This window comes from Tamandua tetradactyla, chromosome 16 (assembly GCF_023851605.1).
Source record: "Tamandua tetradactyla isolate mTamTet1 chromosome 16, mTamTet1.pri, whole genome shotgun sequence".
Classification (NCBI taxonomy): Eukaryota; Metazoa; Chordata; class Mammalia; order Pilosa; family Myrmecophagidae; genus Tamandua; species Tamandua tetradactyla.
Window position 1 is genome coordinate 2,281,958 of NC_135342.1, and position 21,064 is coordinate 2,303,021.

The 21,064-nt window shown below is 47.3% G+C and overlaps 2 protein-coding genes and 1 long non-coding RNA gene across 5 annotated transcripts in view; 2 read left to right on the forward strand and 1 right to left on the reverse strand.

Moving 5' to 3' along the window:
• The window catches only part of LOC143660018 (uncharacterized), a 33,780-nt gene extending 13,467 nt beyond the window's left edge, over window positions 1–20,313 (reverse strand). The window contains exons 1-5 of the mRNA XM_077133369.1: window positions 20,282–20,313; window positions 19,415–19,764; window positions 19,023–19,355; window positions 13,792–13,961; window positions 13,599–13,698 (exon numbers count right to left, since the gene is read on the reverse strand). Coding sequence (XP_076989484.1) covers window positions 13,599–13,698; window positions 13,792–13,961; window positions 19,023–19,355; window positions 19,415–19,764; window positions 20,282–20,313 — 985 coding nt within the window. The remainder of the gene's footprint in view (window positions 1–13,598; window positions 13,699–13,791; window positions 13,962–19,022; window positions 19,356–19,414; window positions 19,765–20,281) is intronic.
• On the forward strand, window positions 14,638–18,465 carry LOC143658580 (uncharacterized). Its single transcript, XR_013163251.1, has 4 exons — window positions 14,638–16,309; window positions 16,523–16,617; window positions 16,956–17,028; window positions 17,218–18,465. It is a non-coding gene; the product is annotated as an uncharacterized LOC143658580 (long non-coding RNA).
• The window catches only part of PEG3 (paternally expressed 3), a 48,563-nt gene continuing 47,138 nt past the window's right edge, over window positions 19,640–21,064 (forward strand). For all 3 annotated transcript variants that reach the window (XM_077130580.1, XM_077130583.1, XM_077130585.1), the window contains exon 1: window positions 19,640–19,848. The gene's annotated coding sequence lies outside the window, so the exon portion shown is untranslated. The remainder of the gene's footprint in view (window positions 19,849–21,064) is intronic.

Below are 21,064 nucleotides of genomic sequence, written 5' to 3' on the forward strand. Positions count from 1 at the left end.
AGCAGGGAGGGCAGCAGCACAGCTGGGATGTGGAGAGCGAGGCGGGAGGTGGGGGGATCGCCCGGGACACTGGGTCACAGGAGCATCGCAATACATCGCAAACCAGCTAGAACAGCTTTTCTACCATTGTTATAAAGCGTCCGTTTCGGGGGAGACAGGCTGCAGTCCGGGTGGCTGTGTGCTGGATGGCCCATCCGAGCGAAAACGCTTCCAGCAGGGCCCTGCACATGCGCCTCCACTGCCCGCCCACCTCCCTGGCCCTGGAGCAGACCAGCTGGAGTACAAAAGCCCAGGGGAATCAAAGACCCCTCCGCAGTGGCGGGCTGGTAAATGCTCCACACCTCCAGGGGGGCAAAGCCTCAGTGGGCAGCAGCGGCCAGCGCCCAGGTGGAAATACTTGCATGTGGCCAGTGTCGTGGCTGAATGAGGAGTGGGAGTGAGAGGAGCCCTGCTGGCCCTTGCAGCCGGTCAGCTCCAGCATGACACTGACACCCCCCCCCACCTCGTCTTGGGACCCAGGAGAAAATGTCCTGAAAAGTACAGCAGGACCGGGCAGGGGAGGCGATGGGAAGGCTGAGGGAGAGGGACCCCAGGAAGCACAGGCTGATAAGGGTACGGGGAGCAGAGGCCCAGCCTTTTATAACTTTCAAAAAAAAGAAAAACTTTCTATTGAGGTCACATGAACACAGCTCAAAACTTCCCTTTCTGACCACCAACTGCACAACTCGATGGGATTAATTACACTCACAGGCTTGGGTTGCCGTCACCCCATCCATTACCCAAACTTCTACATCACCCTAGCAGGAACTCTGCGCCCCTGAGCAGGAAGTCCCCACCTGGAAGTACCCATTTCCATTCCGCACATTCTCTGAGCCCAGCATAGTGCCTGCCCCTAAAGACGGTCTCAGAGGACGCCGGGCTGTGCCCAGAAAGGGGTCCTGGCAGGAAATCTACTTTTATGGCATGCACCGTGCACCGAGCACTGCCGAGAGCTCTCTCTGTAGAAACCATTAGGGTACCCACCCTGCAGGGGCCCAGACAGGTGAGTGCCCTCGAGTGGGGGGAGCTGCAAGAGAGGCAAGCCTGCGGGCAGAGGCCTGGTCTACGGGAATTTCCAACGGGCACTGAAGGAAGTGGCCCTCATCCTGGGGATTTGCCGTGGGGGTCCGGGTGGTCAGCTTTGTTTCCGTGCAGCTTCCTCTGGCTGCGGGGCAGAGGGTATCAGAGGCCGCCCTGGGTGGAGAGGGGAGACCGTCCAGTGGGGATTGGCCATTGGAGTATTGGAGTGTGTCCTCACAAAGGCACATTCAAGCCCTAACCCCTGGCTTGCGGGGTGAAGCCACTTGTAAAGGAGATCGTGGAAAATTCTCTTTGGAGAAGGCCAAACTGAACTGGGGTGAGATGAATTGGGTGGTTTACTCCCTTGTGACAGCGTCCTTTATGGAGCGGAAGTCTAGACAGAGGGGGCTGCTGAGCAGGACGTGACACATCACCACGTGGCGGAGGCTGCGGTGGAGCTAAGGGCTGCCTGGAGGCCAGGCCCGCAGCGCACTCACTTCTCTCTGGAGAAGGCACGGCCTGCCCCTACCCCAGGCTTGGACTTCCAGCCCCCAGCACCACAGGACAGTAAGTTTCCGTGGTTCCAGCCCACCAGAGGGTGATATTTGTTACAGCTGCCCTGGCAAACCAACACAGGGAGCCATTGTGACGTCCAGGAGACAGGGGGTGCCTTGGAGCAGAGGGCTGGACGTGGAGACCAGGAGTTGCAGAGGGGCTCGAGAGATGGGGGCTGGAGAAGCACCGAGGGCTCCCGGGTGCCCGTCCTGCCACCGAGTATTTGGCACCATGTTTAAATACTAACGGACAGCAGTGGCTGGGCAGGGATCTCCGAGGGAGAGGCAAGCCACGGTTTCTCCATCTGCTGAGCCTGCAGATGTGTCCTTGGATCAAATGGCAGCCGTGGGGGTGGAGGCGGGGGGGAAGCTGGAAGAGTGGGGATAACCAAGCCCAGACTTAATCCTGCACAGTTGTTCTGGCTTTGGGAGGACTATGACGTCCAGGCTGGCCTATCCCCTAGTTCTCTCTTAAATAAGACCGTTTTAGTTTCCCCATGGATAAAGGAATATGTTCCTATTGTGGCTACTTCAGAAATTAAAGAAATGTAGTAAAGTTAAAAAATTCAACCCTCCTAAAAGCAGTCCAACGCAAGATAAATTCTGGAAAGATTTTGGAATTTTTTCAGCCACTTCTTTGCAAATATAAAAAACACTTTTAATGAAATTGTGAGCATACTTTTCATTCACTCAACAAGTTTTGATTGAATGGTTATTAGGTGTACAACATATTCCTGGGGATACCGCACTGAACAAAACAGACAAAATCTCCTGCATTTGTGGACTTTACATTCTATACATTTCTCATCTAATATTTTATCATCATCATCACAGTCCCAATCTCAGTCAACATTTTTTGCAGGCATGATTTGTAATAGAATATTAAATTTCAATTTTATGGATCCGCCAAAATTTATTTACCATTCAGAAGTTATTGGATATTTATTTTATTTCCATTTTTCATGAATAACAAAAGAGCTGAAATAAAGATCCTTCCAAGTGCATAAATTGTTTTGCGTGCCTTGCTGATTACCTCCTTAGGGAAAATACCCAAGGATAGAAATATTTAGTCAATAGGAAAAAATAGTAGAAGATTCTTGGCAGAAGTTTAAAAATAAAATCCATAATCAGATAATATAGAGATAATTACTCCTAAGATGTGAGAGTAATTTATTTTATTAATTGATTTATTTTTCCGTTTTTAATGATCTGCATCTATTTCAATCTATCATTTATCTTCCTACTTATATACCCACCTAGTCCTTGTCACCACAAGAAACTGTATCACGTCTAAAATCTCATATCAAATATTCCATGTTTTCACCACAATTCCTGCCTTTCCAGGGCCTGCCACATGCTCATTCTTTGACTTGGTTGACATTTTCAGTCTCCTACATCAGCTTCCATGTCCATGCCTATCCAACTTAGAATCCATGATCCATTCTGGCAATCACTCTGTAGCAATTTCCTATGACTGTGTAACATACTACCACAAACTCAGTAGCTTAAAACAACACTCACTTACACCTCACGGTTCCGGAGGTCAGGGGTCCAGGCTGGCCCCACTGAACTTTCTGCCTAGGGCCTCACGAATCTGAAATCAAGGTGGGCTCTTACATGGAGGCCGTGGGGTAGAGTCCACTTCTAATTTCACTCAAGTTATTGGCAAGATCCAAGCTCTGTGCGATTGTAGGACTGAGGCTCCAGGTTTTTTACTGGCTCTCAGGGTCACTCTTAGTTCCTAGAGGCCATTCTCCACTGCTTTCCATGTGGCCGGCTCCATTATTGAAGCCAGCAGTGGAGTCCCCTCTCTCACCAAATGCTTCTCAGGCTTCAAATCTCTCTGACATCTTCTGCTACCAGCTGGAGAACAGTCTCTGCTTTTAAAAAGCTCGTGTGATTAGGTTAGGTGTACCCAGCTAAACTTGTTATCACAAAGATTAGTAACCTTAATGACATCTGCAAAGTTCCTTTTTCCAGGGAAGTCACCATAATCACAGAGAGCAAAAGTCATAGGGCCATCTTAGAATTCTGCTTGCACATATTACTTTGCAGATGCTCTCAGATACCCAATGACCTGAGAAGACCCCAAACGTGGGGAAAGCCCACTAGGTAACTTCTCCCCATCTGCACATTGGGGAGCTTAATATTGATGGAGATAATCCCATGTCATCTTCATGACAATGGACATAAAACAAGCCCCAACACCCTTACCCACTCTCCTCCTTCATCATTACAGGTTGCAGCTGTCTGCCTCTGAGATGGCCCCAGTGATCCTCAGCTCCTGCTGTTTTCGCCCTTGTAATGTGCTCTCCTTCCCTGAGCCAGGTGCCCAGTGTAACGAACAGCTTACTGCATGAAGGGCAGCATGAGAGTTCTGGGGGTAAGTCCTAAAAGTTATGGCAGCTTCCACCTTACTCTCTATTGGCTCAGAAGGAAACCAGCTGCCATGTCATGAGGACACTTACACGGGACTACGGAGAGGCCATTTGGGTAACAACTAGAGCTTCCTGACAACAAGCATCACCTACTTGAGGAAGCAGCCCTGAAAGTGGACATTCCAGTCCCAGTTTTGAGAAGCTGCAGCTCTGGCCACATCTTGAGAGCTGAATCATGAAAGACCTTGAGCTAGAATCACCCAGCCAAGCCACTAGTTAATCTAAATATCAAATTTGAATTTCAAATATTGAAAGTATATGAGATTATAAATTATAATTGATATTTTAAGCCAGTAAGTTTTGGGGAGATTTGTTACACAGCAATAGATAATTTATAAACTAATAATTTACATTGAAGACTTCAGAGTAAGCAGCCACATTGTTCCACCAACAGCCTAATTCTTCAGATGATAAGTGCTTTACAGAAAATAAAACATAGAAGAGGAGTTCCTGATGAAGCCAGCTCAGCTGGGGGGTGGTGGGAAGGGTAAACGGAAGATATCTTAAAGTAGGTGACATTTTAAGATAAGAAGCTAGTTGTGAGAAAGTTTATAGAAAGAGGATTCTAGAAGAAGGAAATGGAAAGTTCATAGGCTGTAAGAAAGGAATGAGCTTGGTGTGTTAAAGGAAAAGAAAGGAGGCAAGTTGGCTCAATAGCAGAGCTCAGGGGAGTAAATGTCTATGTAGCAATAAGAATCAAAAAGGAGGCAGAAGAAAGACCATGTATATTTGTATAGGCAACAGAAAGGGTTTTATAGTCTAGTTTTTAAACAACTGGGAAGCCACTGAACAGTGTTGAGTAGTGAGTGGCATAATGTAGCTCCCATTTGTTAAAGGCTACTCTTGCTCCATATAGGGAGTGGACTGTAAAAATGCAGGACCAGAAACAAGGAGAACAGTAGGCCCACCCATAGATGATTTGAGGAGCAGGGTGGGAACAGTAGCTACAGAGAGAAATGGGAATGTCTGGGGTATGGTTTGGGAACTGCAGACTTGTTAACTGATTGGACTGTGGATGAGAATGAGAAAGGAAGCAAAATTAACTGTTATAGATTGAATTTGTCTCCCCTAGTAATATATTCAAGTCATCAACTCTGGTCCATGAATGTGACCCCATTTAGAAATAGGAACTTTGAAGATATTCTTAGTTAATATGAGAGCAAACTGGGCTAAGGTGGGGCCCTATTCCAATATAACTGTTGTCCTTACATCTGGAGGAATTGTGGACTTGGTTGGTAAGAAAGAGACAGAGAGGCGGCCATGTGACAGAGGCAGAACGTGATGGTCACGTGACGAAGACAGAGAGGCGGCCATGTGACAGAGGCAGAGAGGCGGCCATGTGAGAGGCAGAACGTGACGGTCACGTGACAGAGGCAGAGGCAGCCACGTGATGGAGGCAAAACCTGACGGTCACGTGACGGAGACAGAGAGGCGGCCATGTGACAGAGGCAGAACGTGATGGCCATGTGACGGAGGCAGAGGCGGCCATGTGAGAGGCAGAACGTGACGGTCACGTGACAGAGGCAGAGGCAGCCACGTGACGGAGGCAGAGAGGCACGTGACGGAGGCAGAGGCAGCCACGTGACGGAGGCAGAGGCAGCCACGTGACGGAGGCAGAGAGGCGGCCACGTGACGGAGGCAGAGGCAGCTACGTGACAGAGGGAGAGAGGCGGCCATGTGACGGAGGCAGAGATTGAGTGAAGTCGCCACAAGCCAAAGAGCACCACAGATTGCAGGTCACCCACCAGAAGCCAGGAAGAGTAATGGATTTCCCCTTTTAAGAGGAAATACATCCCTGCTGACACTTGATTTTGGACTTCTAGCTCCCCAGAAGCGTGAGAAAGTAAATTTCTGTTTAAGAAATTGTTGTTTAAGACAACTAGTCTGCAGTGCTTTGTTAGAATAAGTGAGGACACTGACTGCTAGTCTTTTTGGTCTGATCGACTGGTAGGCGATAGGCCACCAACTTAGATAAGGTGCAACAACAGCTAATATCAACCAAGAGTGCGATGTATGCCACATTCTGCTCCAAGTGCTCTCTTATTGTTATTGCTGAGCCTCAAAGCATCACTCCAAGGGAGGTCAGGTGCCCCCATTTCAAAAATGAGATTAAATACTTTGCCTAGAAATTAATACAAGTGGAAGCGAACCCATAAATCTGATTCCAGACTCACAACTACCCTGATACACCATTTCTTCAGGGGTAACACTGGAGGAATTGTGGTGAGAATCAGGGGTTTCATTTTCACTGGGTTAACTTTGACATTCCAATGAGACCTTTAAGGGAAGATGTTGAGAGGCAGTTAGCTATAGGAGTTTGCAAATGGTCAGAAACTAACACTGGAGGGTTCAATTTGTACTATATCTGCTTTACTGTATGTTTGAAAATTTCCATAGTAATTTCTTTCGGCATCAACACAATCAAAAAGAAGTCAACCCTGAGGTACACATTTGAGAGTCAATGTAACGAAGACAGATAGCATATAAAGCCAAAAGGGTCTGAGCTCTTCAAGGAAGTAGGTAAACAGGGAGAAGAAAAAGTGCCTAGGAACCACCCTTAGGGGACGTTGAAATATTTAGGTCCAGCATAGATAGAATAGCCAGAAAAGGAGGTTGAGAAGGAGCAGCTAGGTAGGAAGGAGGAAACCAGGAGAGTGTGGTGTCCCTGAACTTAAGAATTTTTAATGAGGAGGGAGCGTGTCACTGTGTTCAAGAGGACTAGAAACATGAGGGCAGGGAGGATTTGGGTGGAAGGGAGAGATTGCGGCTGTGACTGAAGAACTACAGTGGAGTCTATGAACAGAAGACTGAGTAAATATGTTGAAGGAAAATGTGAGGTGACAAATGAGCAATTGGGAAAACAGGCTCGCTCTCAGTGGTGGCATGGCCTCCGGAAAACAAGCTCAGCATTTCTGGGGTTCTTAGAGGCTGGAGGTGAGTGGGAAGAGGTGAAACTAAAGCCTGGGATAGAAAGAAGTTTACAAAATGTTTTGAGACCTTGGTAAAGAGCCTAGGTTTTGTCTTCAAGGAGAGGAGAGCCGTGATTTATGCTGGATCCTATCTGATTAATATTTTCAAACTAGTCTGACTGTTGTTCAGAGAACGGTTGTGAGGGCTAAGAGAGGAAGATACAGTTGGAAACCACTGAGCACTCTCTGAAGATAAGATGGCAATATGTTCTAGAGTGGAGCCCCTGGGTGGAGAGCCAGTGGAGCAGGCTGAGTGTGAGTCTGATGTAGGAATAGAGAAAGAGGGCACAGAAGAGAAAGGCATGTCTGAAACTCTCTTGGAATACTAACACAAAGTCCAATGTCCAGATGAAACTTTCAGGTCAGCAGTCTCCCCTGGAAACTCCCCCTGTGGGTGGAACACCCAGCCAGATGCAAAGCCAGGGGCGCGCTGCTCTCCAGGCAATGAAGGGGGTGGTTTTCTTGGAAAGGCCCAATATGCCCAGTACTCCAGAGAACACCTTTTCCAAAATGTAAAAAGACATCAATGCCAGCCATCTGTCTCACAAATTTTATGCCTGGTTCCTATTTTTAAGACATTTCCCCCTAAATTTCATGGTCCTGACTGCCTGCTACCAGCATTTTTCAATGTGCTGAACTTGTGACCTGAGTGTAAAGCCTGCTGTATAAAAAATGAATAAAAGCCAAGTTTAACTATAAGGCAATGAGGAGAATTTCACTTTTATTACTTTGTAAGCTCACTCTGTGTCAGTGATCCTCATTCTGGGATTTTGACACACACACACACACACACACACACACACCCACCCAGGGAACATTTGACAGTATCAGCAGACATTTCTATTTGTCTCAACTTGGGGAGTGGGGTGTGCTACTGCCTCTAGTGAGTAGAGGTTCTGATGTTGCTCAACATCTCATAATGTGAGAACAGTCCCCACAACAAGTAATGGTCCAGCCAAAACGTCAGGAGTGCTGACACTGAGAAACCTTGTTCTATGGATTCCTGAACACACACACACACACACACACACACACACACACACACACACACACACACACACACACACACACACACACAGCAATACCCATAGCCACTGCCTGTTTTTGCAATAAGTTACACTGAGTAATAGTTAGGAAACATGTATAAATACAACTTCAAGAAAGTTGAATGGCCTCTCTGGACCCCGTTTCATGCAACTAAATTCTTATTTTTAAGCCCTACATTGTACAAATTCTAGAGCTTCCACTACTCAAGCCTATGACTTTTAGTAAAGGAGCTTAGATAGTATCCTACTAGCAATGGGGAGTTACTGGTTGGTTTGAAGTAAGGAAGTGGGAACATCTCACTGGTGTGGGGTAATGGATTGGAGGGTGGGCAGGAAAGGAAAAAGGTTACCAGTGGGAGACCAGGGGCAAGATGGGGTTGGTATGGACCAGGGGGGGCAGCAAAGGAGGTGAAAAGAAACAGTGTGAAGGAAGAGGTACTATTGAGGCACCTAATCAACAGGGCTTTGTGATTCGTGGCAGGTGATGGTGGTGGATGGAGAGAGGGTTGAGTTGGCATCCATGCTTTAGTTGTACAATTGGGCAATGCGTGGTTCCCTGCCCAGAGAGAGATGCTGGGTGGAGCTTTGTTCTCTGCTGTCCTTTGACCATGGTCTTACTTCTCGTGGAGCAAAAAACCTACTTCAGACAAGGAAGGAAGGCCAGGGAGCCAGGATAGGCCTGGGAGCTGCAAGGGGCCATCTCTTCTACCTTCCTGAGGAAGGCCTGGGCCCCAAGAGTCAGAGCTGGGGTGGAGATTGGAAATGAGCAAGAACAAACCTCTCCTGGAAGCATGGGCTGGGGCTGCCCCTCCATTTCCTGGGTCACAGAGGAGCTGAGGGGCCTGCTGCCACAGAGGGCTTGAATGCCTCGGGGTCCCCCAGCATGCTTCTGTTCACACATTCTCTTCATAGGCAAAATTCAAGGGGGTGCCAAGACTCAGTAATCAAGGGAAGTAACAGTTTAATTCATTATTTAAAAAAAAATAAGAATTAATGCAAAAGAATCTACAATGGAAGAATAAATTTTAAATTTTTGATTTTTTGGATTTTAATTTAACTTAGTTTAAACAATTTTAAAGAATCAATAATAGTGTTGTGCCGAGTCATTTTTGAGCTTGAGGCAAAAGGAAAAATCAGTAATATTGGCTATCTTTATAATATTCATATGTTGTTCATGGATTTTTTTTGCATTAGTTTTTATTTTTCAAAATATGGTATCAACATATGCTTTATCTTGATGACTGAGTTTCTGAGAGGCTCCTTAACTTCTGCAAGTTATCATGTCACCCTGCTCCAGGCCCTGATGCAGATAGAGAAGTGCAGAGAGCTAGGCCTAACCTGGATTTAAATTGTAGGTCTTTACTTTCCAACTGGTGGGTAAAGGCATGTTAAGGGGAAATGACCGCAACTCCCGGGGGCCAAGATAAGAGCTGATTTACCCATGGTTTCAGCATTCTGCACTCTGTCTCTCCCTCAGGGACATTAAAGTGCCCAAGTTGGGCTTTTCCCATGTGGGAGAGCCCAGGCAGACAATGAGTGAGGAGGCTGAGATACAGGGAATTTATGTGAAACAAATTTGGCTACATTGAGGACACACAGCGTATCTCCAAAATCCAGAGTACTAAGGACTTTGGATATTCCACTGGAGAAGAGAAACACGTTCCCAAGAAAGCCTGGAGAGCTTGGAAATGCAGGAACAACCTATAACAAAACATGTGATTGTGTGGTTTCCTTGTCAAAGCACAGTGAGACTTCTACTCATTATCTGAAAAAAAGGATGACACTGAATTTAGCTCTTAGTAGAGTAAGGGAGTGCTCATTGGCCAGCCTCTCCAGGCAAGACACACTGATCTTATACAGGGTTTGCAGAGGACTGAATGGACTGATGCCGTCTGTAGATTGGGCTGGCACTCAAGAGGTGTGTTTACCAGATCAAGTCCATCCTCCGTGGGTAAGTATCATTGGTTGATTTTCCAAAGCAAAATGCTGATGTTCATTGTTTGGCTTGCAAAAGTGCCTCTACTGAGGCCAGTTGTCATCCATCAGCTGAACAGGTTTAAAATTGACTGTGATGCCTACTTGCTGTCTTGGTGCTGAAAATGCTGTCTTTCCCAAGCTTGTGGGCACTTTTTATTCTCCACCTGTTTGATGACTGTGGCTCCACGAACTGTAAGTTCCGTGAACACAAAGACTGGATCTGAATGGCTCATTCATGCATCACCAGTGCCTAGAATGGCACACAGTAGGCACTCAATAAATCTTGGATATTATTTTACTCTTGTGGAGAGTGTATTTCTGTGAGTAGTCGTCTAGGGGCCTCGGATGAGAACAGCTGGGTCAAAGGATGTGTACAACTCAAACTCCAGTCCCTTAGAACAAAAGGCAAGGACCTGGAATGAGAAGGTGTGGCCAGAGTGATAGGAGACAGAAGGTCAAAGAAGGCACCAGAAGAAAGCATTTGCAAGAAGGAGGAAAAGGTTAGTTGTGAAGCCACGTAAACTGAGGCTAGAGAAGTGATTTGGGATCAAAGAGCCTCGTCACTCTTGACTAGAGACACTTTAGTGGCATGGAGGAGTTGTAAGCCTGCTCGGAAGGGATTGCTGAGAGAATGCAAGGCAAGGAATGAGGACTTGGGTGCAATGAGTGCAGACATGTCTTTAGGGAGAACATGGGCTCCAGAAAGAATCTAAAGAAAGTTACTGCTGCTGAAGTACAGAGGGCTGAGGCGAGCAGACGAAGATGAGGCTGAAGCCTGTGACAAGGGTGGAGCCTAAAGCTCTATGTGGTCCAGGCTGAGGGACTTGGAGTTCATCCCAAGGGCACTGGGAAGCTGTAGTGAGGCTGTAAGTGAGGATGAGGGATAACATGGTTAGCTGTTTAGGGGTAACCTGGTCAACTTTCCACTCTGGCTGCTGTGGCAGGAACAGATGGAAGGCAACTGGAGAGAAGGGGGAGCTTTCAGGAGACAGCATCAGGGGGATATGATGGTATCTTGGGGAACAAGCAAAAAAAAAACCAGACTAATTGAGAGGTTTTGGAAATGGTGGGAGATGATCAAACACTGAACAGGAACAGAAACGAGGGTGCTGGTGAGAGGGGACTTCCTGGCTGAAGAAAAGAAGCTTCAGAAAATAGGCATGCGGCTCAGTGCCCACAGCAGACTCCCGGCCAAAGCCCCACTTCAGAATGTTCCCTTGATTCCTGAGCTAAATGCCAGGCTGGGGCCAAGCGATATATACCCTATCAGTTTCCTAGGCTGCCGTAACAAATTACCACAAACTGGGTGGCTTACAGTTCTGGAAGCTAAAAGCTCAAAGCTAACGTGTCCATAAGGCTGGTTCCTTCAGAGGCTTGAGGGAGTCTTTTCCATGCCTCTCTCATTGCATTTGGTGGCTGCTGGCCATCCTTGGTGGTCCTTGGCTTGTAGACACATCACTCCAATCTCTCCCTACATCTACACATTGTTCTCCTCTCTGTGTGCCCTTTCCCCTTCTCTCTTCTTAGGATACTTGGCACTGGCTTTAGAGCCCACCCTAAGCTGTGATGATCTCACCTTAATAACAGCTGCTGAGGCCGTTTCTCCAAATGAGGCCACAGTGACAAGTTCCAGGTGGGCCTCTCTTTGGGGAGGCACCATTCAACCCACTACATGTACATCACAGTCCCTAGGGCAGAGGGAGGGGGGCTTTGCTTAGAAAAGGCACAGCATGTTCAACATTCTGGAGAAACACATTTCCGAATCAGAATAAAGTGTCACTGGTGATACTCTGTGTAATGGGTTGACTCGTGTCCCCAAAAAAGACATGCTCAAGTCTTAACCCCAAGTCCTGTGAATGTGACCAGACTGGGATATGTGATTAGTTAAGACAGAGCCACACCGGATTAGGGTGGCCCTAATACAGTATGATCAGCGTCCCTAAGTGGAGAATCGGACAAAAGCGGAGAAGTGAGGAGAGAGGCAGGGAACAAACTCCTCCCTACAGGTTTGGGAGGAACCATGCCTGCCAACACCTTGATTTCAGAGCTCAGCCCCCCAGACCTGTGGGACAATGAGCTTCTGTTACTTAAGCACCCAGTTTGGGTAGTTTATTACAGTAGCTCTAGGGAATCCTCAGATCTGCCTTTCAGCAGTTTTTCCCTCATTTTTCAGAGGCAGTAATCTTTTCCACTCAGTTTCTAATGCAATGGTTTGGGGTCCTGAGTCCCTATCAAGCTACTAGCACAGAGAAAGTGCCCTATTATTGTCTGTTAAACTAAATTCTAAAAATAGATCCTGAGCACAACCTTAACTGAATGAGAAAGTTTTTGCTTTTGTTGTCACTTCAATGTGTCTGCATCAAGGTATTCACTCTCACATGCACACACACACCAACACACACATCACAACATATTTTTTTATGGTCACTGTTAGTTTTTATAGAACAGTAATACAACGTGGTGATGCAAAAGTAGCTTCAAGACACATTCAGATACTCCCTGTGCTCTACCCTCCAAATAAAACTCCTCAGGTCTCCACTCTGTTCAAGCCTTGGTGAAGAGTTGGATCTTTGGCTAAAATCCGACAGGAATCTGTGCTAGGGTTCTAAACAGAGGACCAACACGGTCAGATTTCCATTCAGGAAGGTCACGGAGAATGGATTACAAGGGGGAGGATGTGACTGCACCTATGCAAGCTGAGGGGAAGTGGTGGCCTTTACTACGTTGGAAATGAGGAGATAAGGGCAGATTAAAGAGCTGTTCACTCTTCTAGGAGGAAGAACTGGTGGGACTGGAAATGGCCGGTGTGGACAGGAGGTTGACAAGGCCAATGCCCATGGGCAGAAGCATAAACAGATGTGGACTGCAAGCTCTTGGCCAGACCAGGATCATGTAAATGTGTACTTCAGTGTGGAGGTTTTCTAGAGGAGGTCAAGTCAAGCGAGCCCACCCTCTGGGAGAAGAGAGACTAATTCCTGCAGGCAGGGCTAGCTACAGAATTTGTGGGGCCCAGGGAAAAATGAAAATTGTTTAAAAAGCAGGGGAAAAGTATACAGAAGTTAGTAAAATATAATGCTTTTCACTGTTTCCCAGGGTCCCTCTCATGATCTCTCATGGTGTTCTCTATTTGCTAGTTGTTGTCATACTATCTTGGACACAGGGATACCTGGGGGTGAATGCAGACCCCCCTGGGCACCCAGGAGCCCTTTCTGGGATTCAGTTCATATGCATGCAATCCAATGGCTTTTGGGGTCCTCCTCAGCAGCTGCCAGAGTGAAGCACTATGGGCCTGCTGGGGATGAGGAAATTGAGCCAGATACCTCCCGTTCCACAGGCCTGCCACCACAGCACACAGTGGACAAGAAATTGCAACCTCCATGCAGATGAGAGTAGCACCTGCGTTGGGGTGGAGGAGAGAGCTGTCCCCTCCAAGCTGCTCACTGAAAACCACAGTGCTGCCAGCCTGGAGCAGTGACAGGTACTGCCACTCCATGCTGGAGATACCATGGGGCATGGGTAGACCCTGACCTTTCTCAGACCTGGGCCCAAACCTACCCATGGGCTGGAGGGCAGAAGAAGTTGCTAGAATGGAGTGGTGGATGAAGAAGCTGGGTGCTCCCAGGGCATCAGAGGGCAGAGTGCCAGCAGCAAGAACCTGTTTTGGGGAGGGGATGAGAGGTGGGATGTGCTTGAGCTGAGGCTCCAAGTCCCCAGCTCAAGTGCCATTGTCCCAGTGGATTTCACTTACAATCACAAATTTCGAGATAACTGTATTAAGATGACAGAGCATTAAACTCCAACAGCAGGACCCTTCAGACCACAGGGAACTGTGTCCTGGGGACGCATGGAGGTCATCTTTTTGCCTCTTCCCTCTTACTTCCCTCTCAAGGAAGAAATTGGATGCTTGAGAAGGAGGACCTAGGGGAGGAGAGAGAATATATGTGAGAACAAGCCTTGACTGCAGTACCTACCCATTCCACCCTTCTCAAGCCCTTCAACTTCACCACCCAGGAGGGCAGAGGGGACTTGCGATGGCAAAGAAACAGGCCCGGATAAGCCCCGGAACTGACAGCAATGTCCTGGTTCTGTCTGCATTTTGGAAAGGTCACCCTTGGTCAGATTGGGAAGTGAATGGAAGGGAGAAAGTAGACAGGGAGATCAGTAAAGAGTCTAGGCAAAGAGAAATGTCAGGAATCAAGAATGATTTGGGAAAGGGGTACATATGCCAGAGTTGTTTTGGGGACAGAATTGATGGATTTGATTCTGGGGCTGAGGAAAAGAGAAGAGTCAATCACATCACCCAGATTCCTGGCCTATCCTTGTGACACCATTTTGTGAGATTGAGATCATTAAAAGGGAAAGTTTTAGGGGGGCATGGGCAGTGATCTAAAGTGCTCATCTTGAATTTTCTCAAGTTTGAGATGTCACACCTACACAAGTAGAATGTCCAAATTATTTATTAGTGGATCTCACGTTTTGGAACCCAGAAAGAAGTCTGGGTTGGGGATAGAGCTGTATCAGGCATGAGAGTGCAGATGGCTCCTGAAGCTGCGTCGGTGGGTAAGCTCTTCCAGGGACAAGTACAGATGGGGAGGAATTAGTTCATGATGAATGCAATAGTCAGACTTTCATCATCTGTAGTGGGTTGAATTGTAACCCTCAGAGCAAGTTCTCGAAGCCCTAACCCTTGTATGTGTAATGTGACCCCATTTGGAAATAGGGTCTTTATAGAAGTAGTCAAATTTGAGATGAGGTCATGCTGGATTAGGCTGGGCCCGAATCCAATGACTGGTGGAGACAGGAACAGGGAGATTGGGACTCAGAGACACAGTGGGAACACGGCGTGATGACGGGGGCAGAGACTGCAGTGATGCGTCTACAAGCCAGAACACCAAAGGGCGTTGGCTGCAGCCAGAAGCCAGGAAGAGGCAAGGACATATTCTTTCCTGGTGCCTTCGGAGGGAGCATGGCCCTACCACCACACCTGATTTCAGACTTCTACACTTCAGAATTGTTGTTTTACACCACCCAGTCTGTGGTCTTATGTTATGACAGCCAGTAATATACCATCTAATTAGAAGGGCAGAAGGCAAGGGGCAAAACATGACAAAATCCACAGATACTCTCCAACATTCAGGGACAAAGGTTTAGCCCTGATTCATTCACTAGTTCACTGTTTTCTCCTCTATTCTTGCCCAGTAAGGCATTAATTTCCCATCCAATGAGGGGGCACATCCAGGAGGCAGAAATTGACCCAGCAAGAGCTGTATGTGCTCAACCCAGAATGTTTATCACACTGTGAACCCAACATCTGTCCATCTGTGCATTCTGCCCTCCACTCATGAAGGGAGCGGTGATCCCAAAAAGGCAAGAGCAATTTCAAATGACGTAATTAGTTGATTACTTGTTTGTTAATATTGTTCCACATAGGCAAAGAAAGGCAAACCCTGCCCGTTTTTGTATGGCTCATTAGCCAACAATAGCTTTTATATTTTCAAATGGTTGAAAATAGTAGGAATAATAAAAAGAAGAAGAATATTTTCTGACATGAAGAAACCATATTAAATGCAAATTTCAGTGTCCCTAAATAAAGTGGTACACAGCCCTGTTCACTCACATATGTGTTCCCAACGGCTGATTTTGCACAGAATGGCAGAGTTCCATAGTTACAACACAGAGCACATGGCTCACAAGCCCTAAAATACCTATATTACCTAGTCAACAAGTGGAAGACTGATGACCACTGCACTAGATTATAAGTCCTAATAAAAAAGACATTAGTTTAGTTCAATACAATATTTCCAGCACCCAGCACAATGCCTGGCATATTATAAATGATCAAAAATACTTGTCATTAAATTAAATTAATGTGGAAATGAAGTAACCACTTTCTTATAAACAGAAGATACTGGAGAAGATCAGAAGACCAGTACTTGATTTCTCCTTTGCACAAGTGAACGCGAGGTCCTTACTGGCTGGGACCTTCCACGTCTTGTGTATCTTCTGGAGAATCTGACCCAGGGAAGGCACCAGTGAATGTTGAATGGGTTCGTCCAAGTATTCTTTAATCCAGGTAACTGTGCTCTGCAGTCCTGGATTGCTCATAACACTCACCACGGCCTGGAAGAAACTTTCCTCCTATTGCGTACTTGTATTTTTTCTCACCCATGCCTTCCAGAACTTCCTGACTTACTTTTATCCTGAAGTGGACGAGAAACTCACCATCTCCTGAAAACCACAGTGCTGCCAGCCTGGAGCAGTGACAGGTGCTGCCACTCCATGCTGGAGATGCCATGGGGCATGGGTACTCTACAAAGAGTCTCTTCTCATTCCACTCTTTATAAATCGTCAACAACGCCAGCTAACATTTATTCAAAGTGTTCTATGAGCTAAGCTTATTACACTCATCATCTAATACTAGCATCACAAAATACTGTGGTGGTGGGAGGCTCTACCTCTCTTGCTTTATTCTCTGACAGGCAGACAAGATGGATGCAGGCCAGGCACACTTCTGACCAGTTCAGCAACACAGCAAAGAGAATGTCATTTCTTAAGGCGCCCAGCGAAGTGTCAGGTGAGTCTCTGATGGGCCCTTCTGGAGTCATGTGCCCTTCCCTGAACCAGTCACAGCGGGAAGGGCAATCGAACACGGCACTGACCAGATCTGGGTCAGATGCTAACCAGTTCCATAGGAAAGAGGGGTTCTATAGCAAAAGCCTGGGCAGAAGAAACTACAGAGATCTGCAATAATATAAATTATGTTCATAAATATTGATGAGACCAACTCTACCCCAACATTTCAGTTACTTAGGCCAATAAATTATTTTTTATTTAAGCCATTTTATATTGAATATGTAACAGAAAGCACACTGATTCATTTATATTATTTTGTCCTCTTCCTTCCACCACCAGTAACCTCTATGAGAGAAGAAACCAGACCTGTTTTGTTGAAGCTGAACAGTGACTGGCCCATAATAGTTTCTCAGTAAATACTTGCTATTTTTCTGATTTTCTGTCCCCCAGGGCAGGGTCATTATTGTGAAACAGTGTTTTGGTTTGTTTCTTTTTTTCTATCTCACTTTTGTGTCCCCCAAACCCTAGTAAATGTCCCATATAAAACAAGTCCTCAGAATATACTGCGGAATAAACTAATAAATGGTGTCTCTCCTGCAAGGTTCTAAGAAGGAAGGCAGAGGCTGTTCCTGCTTGGATGTATTTCCTCTGCATCTAGTACTGACTGCCACAGAAAATGCCCCGATCAGTGTTGGCTGAATGACAGATCAAACGAATCCATGAATGATGAAGACAAAAAATGTTACTGTCACTGGTGACTGAACTGAATGCTACTGAACTGGAAACCTATGGCTTCATGGAGTCTATGGAGGTCCACATGACCAACTTTTACTGCTTCTGCAGAGACCCCATCCAAGGACCTATTTTAACATATGCAAAAGTCTTGCATAAACAACCAGTAGAGGAACGGTGAACTTCAGGGCTTCAGACAATCCTCCCCACCCCCCCAGCCAGGCTATACAGACAACAGCGATTCTGGCATGTTCCCTTTCAAGAGCTCTTAGCTCTTATTACCTATAGAGACAGGGTGAGTTTGTTGCCATGGAAACTGTGACTGGAGTGAAGAAGGGGAGGGAGAGTGATGAATGGGCAGAGACTGGAATTTCCCAGTTCTGAGAACAGACTGTGGAATCAAAATTACACACCTGCACACAGTCAGTTTTCAATAAATGTTTTGGGGGCCACTGAGTAAAAATATGGGAGCTTTGACAAGTGGCCTATCTTGGTGCCTCATTCCTAATTTGAAAATGAGAATAAATAATCTTCCTACTATGTAAGAGGTTTCAATTAAGATCATGTAAATACAATCCTTTGCACAAGACCAGCACTTTATAATAAGAAATTTCTCAAGTGTAGTCTTCAGACCTTTGTCAAAACTGCTTGGAGGGTCTTATTTATAAACTCCAGCTTTTTTACCTTCCCACATTCTCTTTCTTAAAAGGAATGAAATAATCTCTCCTTCACAACTAACAAGTTGCCATCTCCCTAGGGTTGCCAGGCAACATATAGGCCACCCAGCACGTTCAAATGGAACATACTTATACTAGAATAAAATCCATTTTATCTAAAATTAAAATGCACTAGTAAAAGTAATTTTAAAATACTGGATCCAGCATTTTTCTTTGCTAAATCTGGGAACTCTACTTCTCACAATAGGCAGCTTTGTGACAAATGAGAAGTCAGAGAGTGGTTCCAGGCGCAAGGGATACTACACTAGGTATCTGCTCTCTCAGAGCTTTCATCTGTTATAGAATCATCTATCTTTCCCCCAGAACATAATGAAATCTACTCAAAAATACAATTGTGAAAATGGAATGGCTAATAGCCTCAACTAATGAACCTGATTTGCTTGAGCTTCCTTTTTATCCAAGGAACTACAAAAAAGAAACAACGGAGTCGGGCTGATAGACCAACAATCCTTCACATGCTTGCTAAGCTCATGCAGAAAACAGCCAAGTCATACCGACTCCAACAAACTCGCTTAGCTTCCCTAGACGGCCGCTGCCGCCAACACCTTCCTCTTGTCCGAGTCGCGAATTTAATGAACGCGGGCTCAGGGACCTCCACCGCGAGCCCCCACGCCCCCTCCCGGCCCCCCACTCCCCCCTCCCGGCCCCCCACTCCCTCTCCCGGCCCCCCACCCCCTCTCCCGGCCCCCCACTCCCCCCTCCCGGCCCCCACTCCCCACTCCCCCCTCTCCCGGCCCCCCACCCCCCCCTCCCGGTGGGCACATACACCATCTGCCAAAACTTGCCTTTTGGGCAGTAATTTTTTGTTCCTGTACCGCATTAATGCCACTTTAGTTCAATAACCTTCTATACTTTGGTTTTCAGAATCTGTTTTGACCTAAACACAATTTGATAAAATTCTAAGAATAAGAAATTAAAAAAAAATTGAACGGACTACCTTCTCGCCTAGAGCACAATGTGAAAGTGACGTAGTTACACACTCCCTGGGGGTCCGCCCCGACGGCGACCCCACCTCGCGCGCTTCCGGTTCCGGCCGTGCGCTTACTGCGGGCAGGGCTGCGCTCCTCCACCCGCGGTTTCCCAGGCGCCCCTGCGCTGGGCCCGGCGCCGCGCGCGTGCGCAGTAAATACGTGCTCCCTGACCTGGGAACGCCTCTTCCGGGGGCCCACGCGAGTCCGTGTCCGTGAGTGGGGCGTGGCGTAGAGTGGCGCCCCAGGAAGAGCGGAGTAAACGGAGACGGTGGTCCTGATGACCGTGCACCCCAGAGGAGCTGGGCGAGTGGGCCGCAGCGGGGCGAGTGCGGGCCCCGGCTTTGGCCTAAAGCGGCACCTGAGCAGAGCGCTGCGGCGGCCGTCGGGCCTTCGCGGGGAGGCGGCGGCCCCGCGCCCTGGGTGGCTCCTGCGGCCTCGAGGCTGGGGCACCCGCCGTACCGAGCCGCCTCGGGGGCACGGGCTTCCAGCCGCCCCCACGGCAGCCCCGGAGGCCTGGTCTGCACAGGCCGCGGGCTCGTTTGGGCCCGGCCGTCGGAAGCACAGCGGTCCCCGTGACGCTGCGGGGCCGCGTCTCCACCGAAGGCGTCCACCCTCCCCGACGGGGTCCTGAAGGCCAGGGAGAAGCCCTCCGAGAAGGCAGGAGCTGGGTATTCGCCGCCACGACCTCCCCGGGAGCCACGAAGCCGCCTTCCGCAGGAAGCCCGCCGCCCTTACACCCCTTTGTTGAGATGTGGTTCACCCATTGTCAGCGGTCAGCACGAGGTTTTTAAAGTGAGCTTGCCCTCACCGCAGCCCAGTTTAGGCGTGCTCCTGCCTCCCCAGAAATTCCCTGAGCTATTTGCAGCCCATCGTGTCCCAGCATCTGGGCGGTATAGGGCGATGGGACTCCACAACGTGTGGCCCTTTGCTGCGGCCTCTTTCGCTTAGTTTAAGGCTTTGGAGGTTGGCCCATCTTGTAGTGTGTATCTGGAGTTCTGTCTGCCTCTCTTTAAAGGTAGTTTCGGTTTAGAGTTCTTTTGGGGAATTCAGTGAATTCTGAAGACTCTGTTGACTGTTAAGGAAGCAGAGGACTGTAGTTTCCCCTCCCCCTTGTGTTTGGCTTGGTTTTGCCAATTTATGTGTCCCTGGATTGAGCGTGCTTAATCCAGATTTATTTTCAGATTTATTAGCGTGGTATGTTAGGGAGTCTGTGAAGGATGCTGACCTTTCTGACTTGACTTTGGATCCAGGCCCCATTTACCTGAGTGTGGACCACTGTTCAGCCTCTCTGTGCCTCGGTTTGCAGGGTAATAATCGTTCCTGGGTTAAACAAGTTATTGCATCAAAAGCACATATTCTGGCTGAAAAAGTTAGCTATCCTACAGGGATTATTTTTGTAAGGATAGTGGGTCATGGGTCAAGTACAGATGTGTGCTATTGCAGCCCACAGGCTAGAATTTGAAAGCATGTCGAGATCGATTTGCAGCACATAAGAATTATTTGCTCCTTAGGAGATGGAAGGAAGTTTATTTTGATAGTTTTAGTGCTTAATCTTTTTCCAGGAAATTGTGCATTTCCTTAATATTTACAGGTTTATTAGGTTAAAATTAAATGGTGTGACGTTAGGAATGTAGTCTCTGGAGGCAGAAATTAGGGTTAGATTCCTGAGCTCTTACCAATTATGGGAACTTGGGTAGTTTCATCTACAACATTGGCCAACAGTGGCATCCTACCCTCCCTGGTTGTCAGGTGGATTAAATAGAAATTTCATGCTTAGCACAGGACCTGCCACTTAGAGAAAGTTCCGTAACTATCAGCTGTCATTACCTTCGCTATGCAGGGTTCTTTCCTATTAAGACCTCTTGGGGATTGTAAACATCTGTGAACTAGTCAATTAAAATGAGCAGGGAAACCTTCTACTGTTTTCTAGGCCTTGGAATATTTTATGAAACAGATACATTATTCATTCCTTGAAAGTTTTAAGGAAGTTTCCATTCGTACTCAAGTT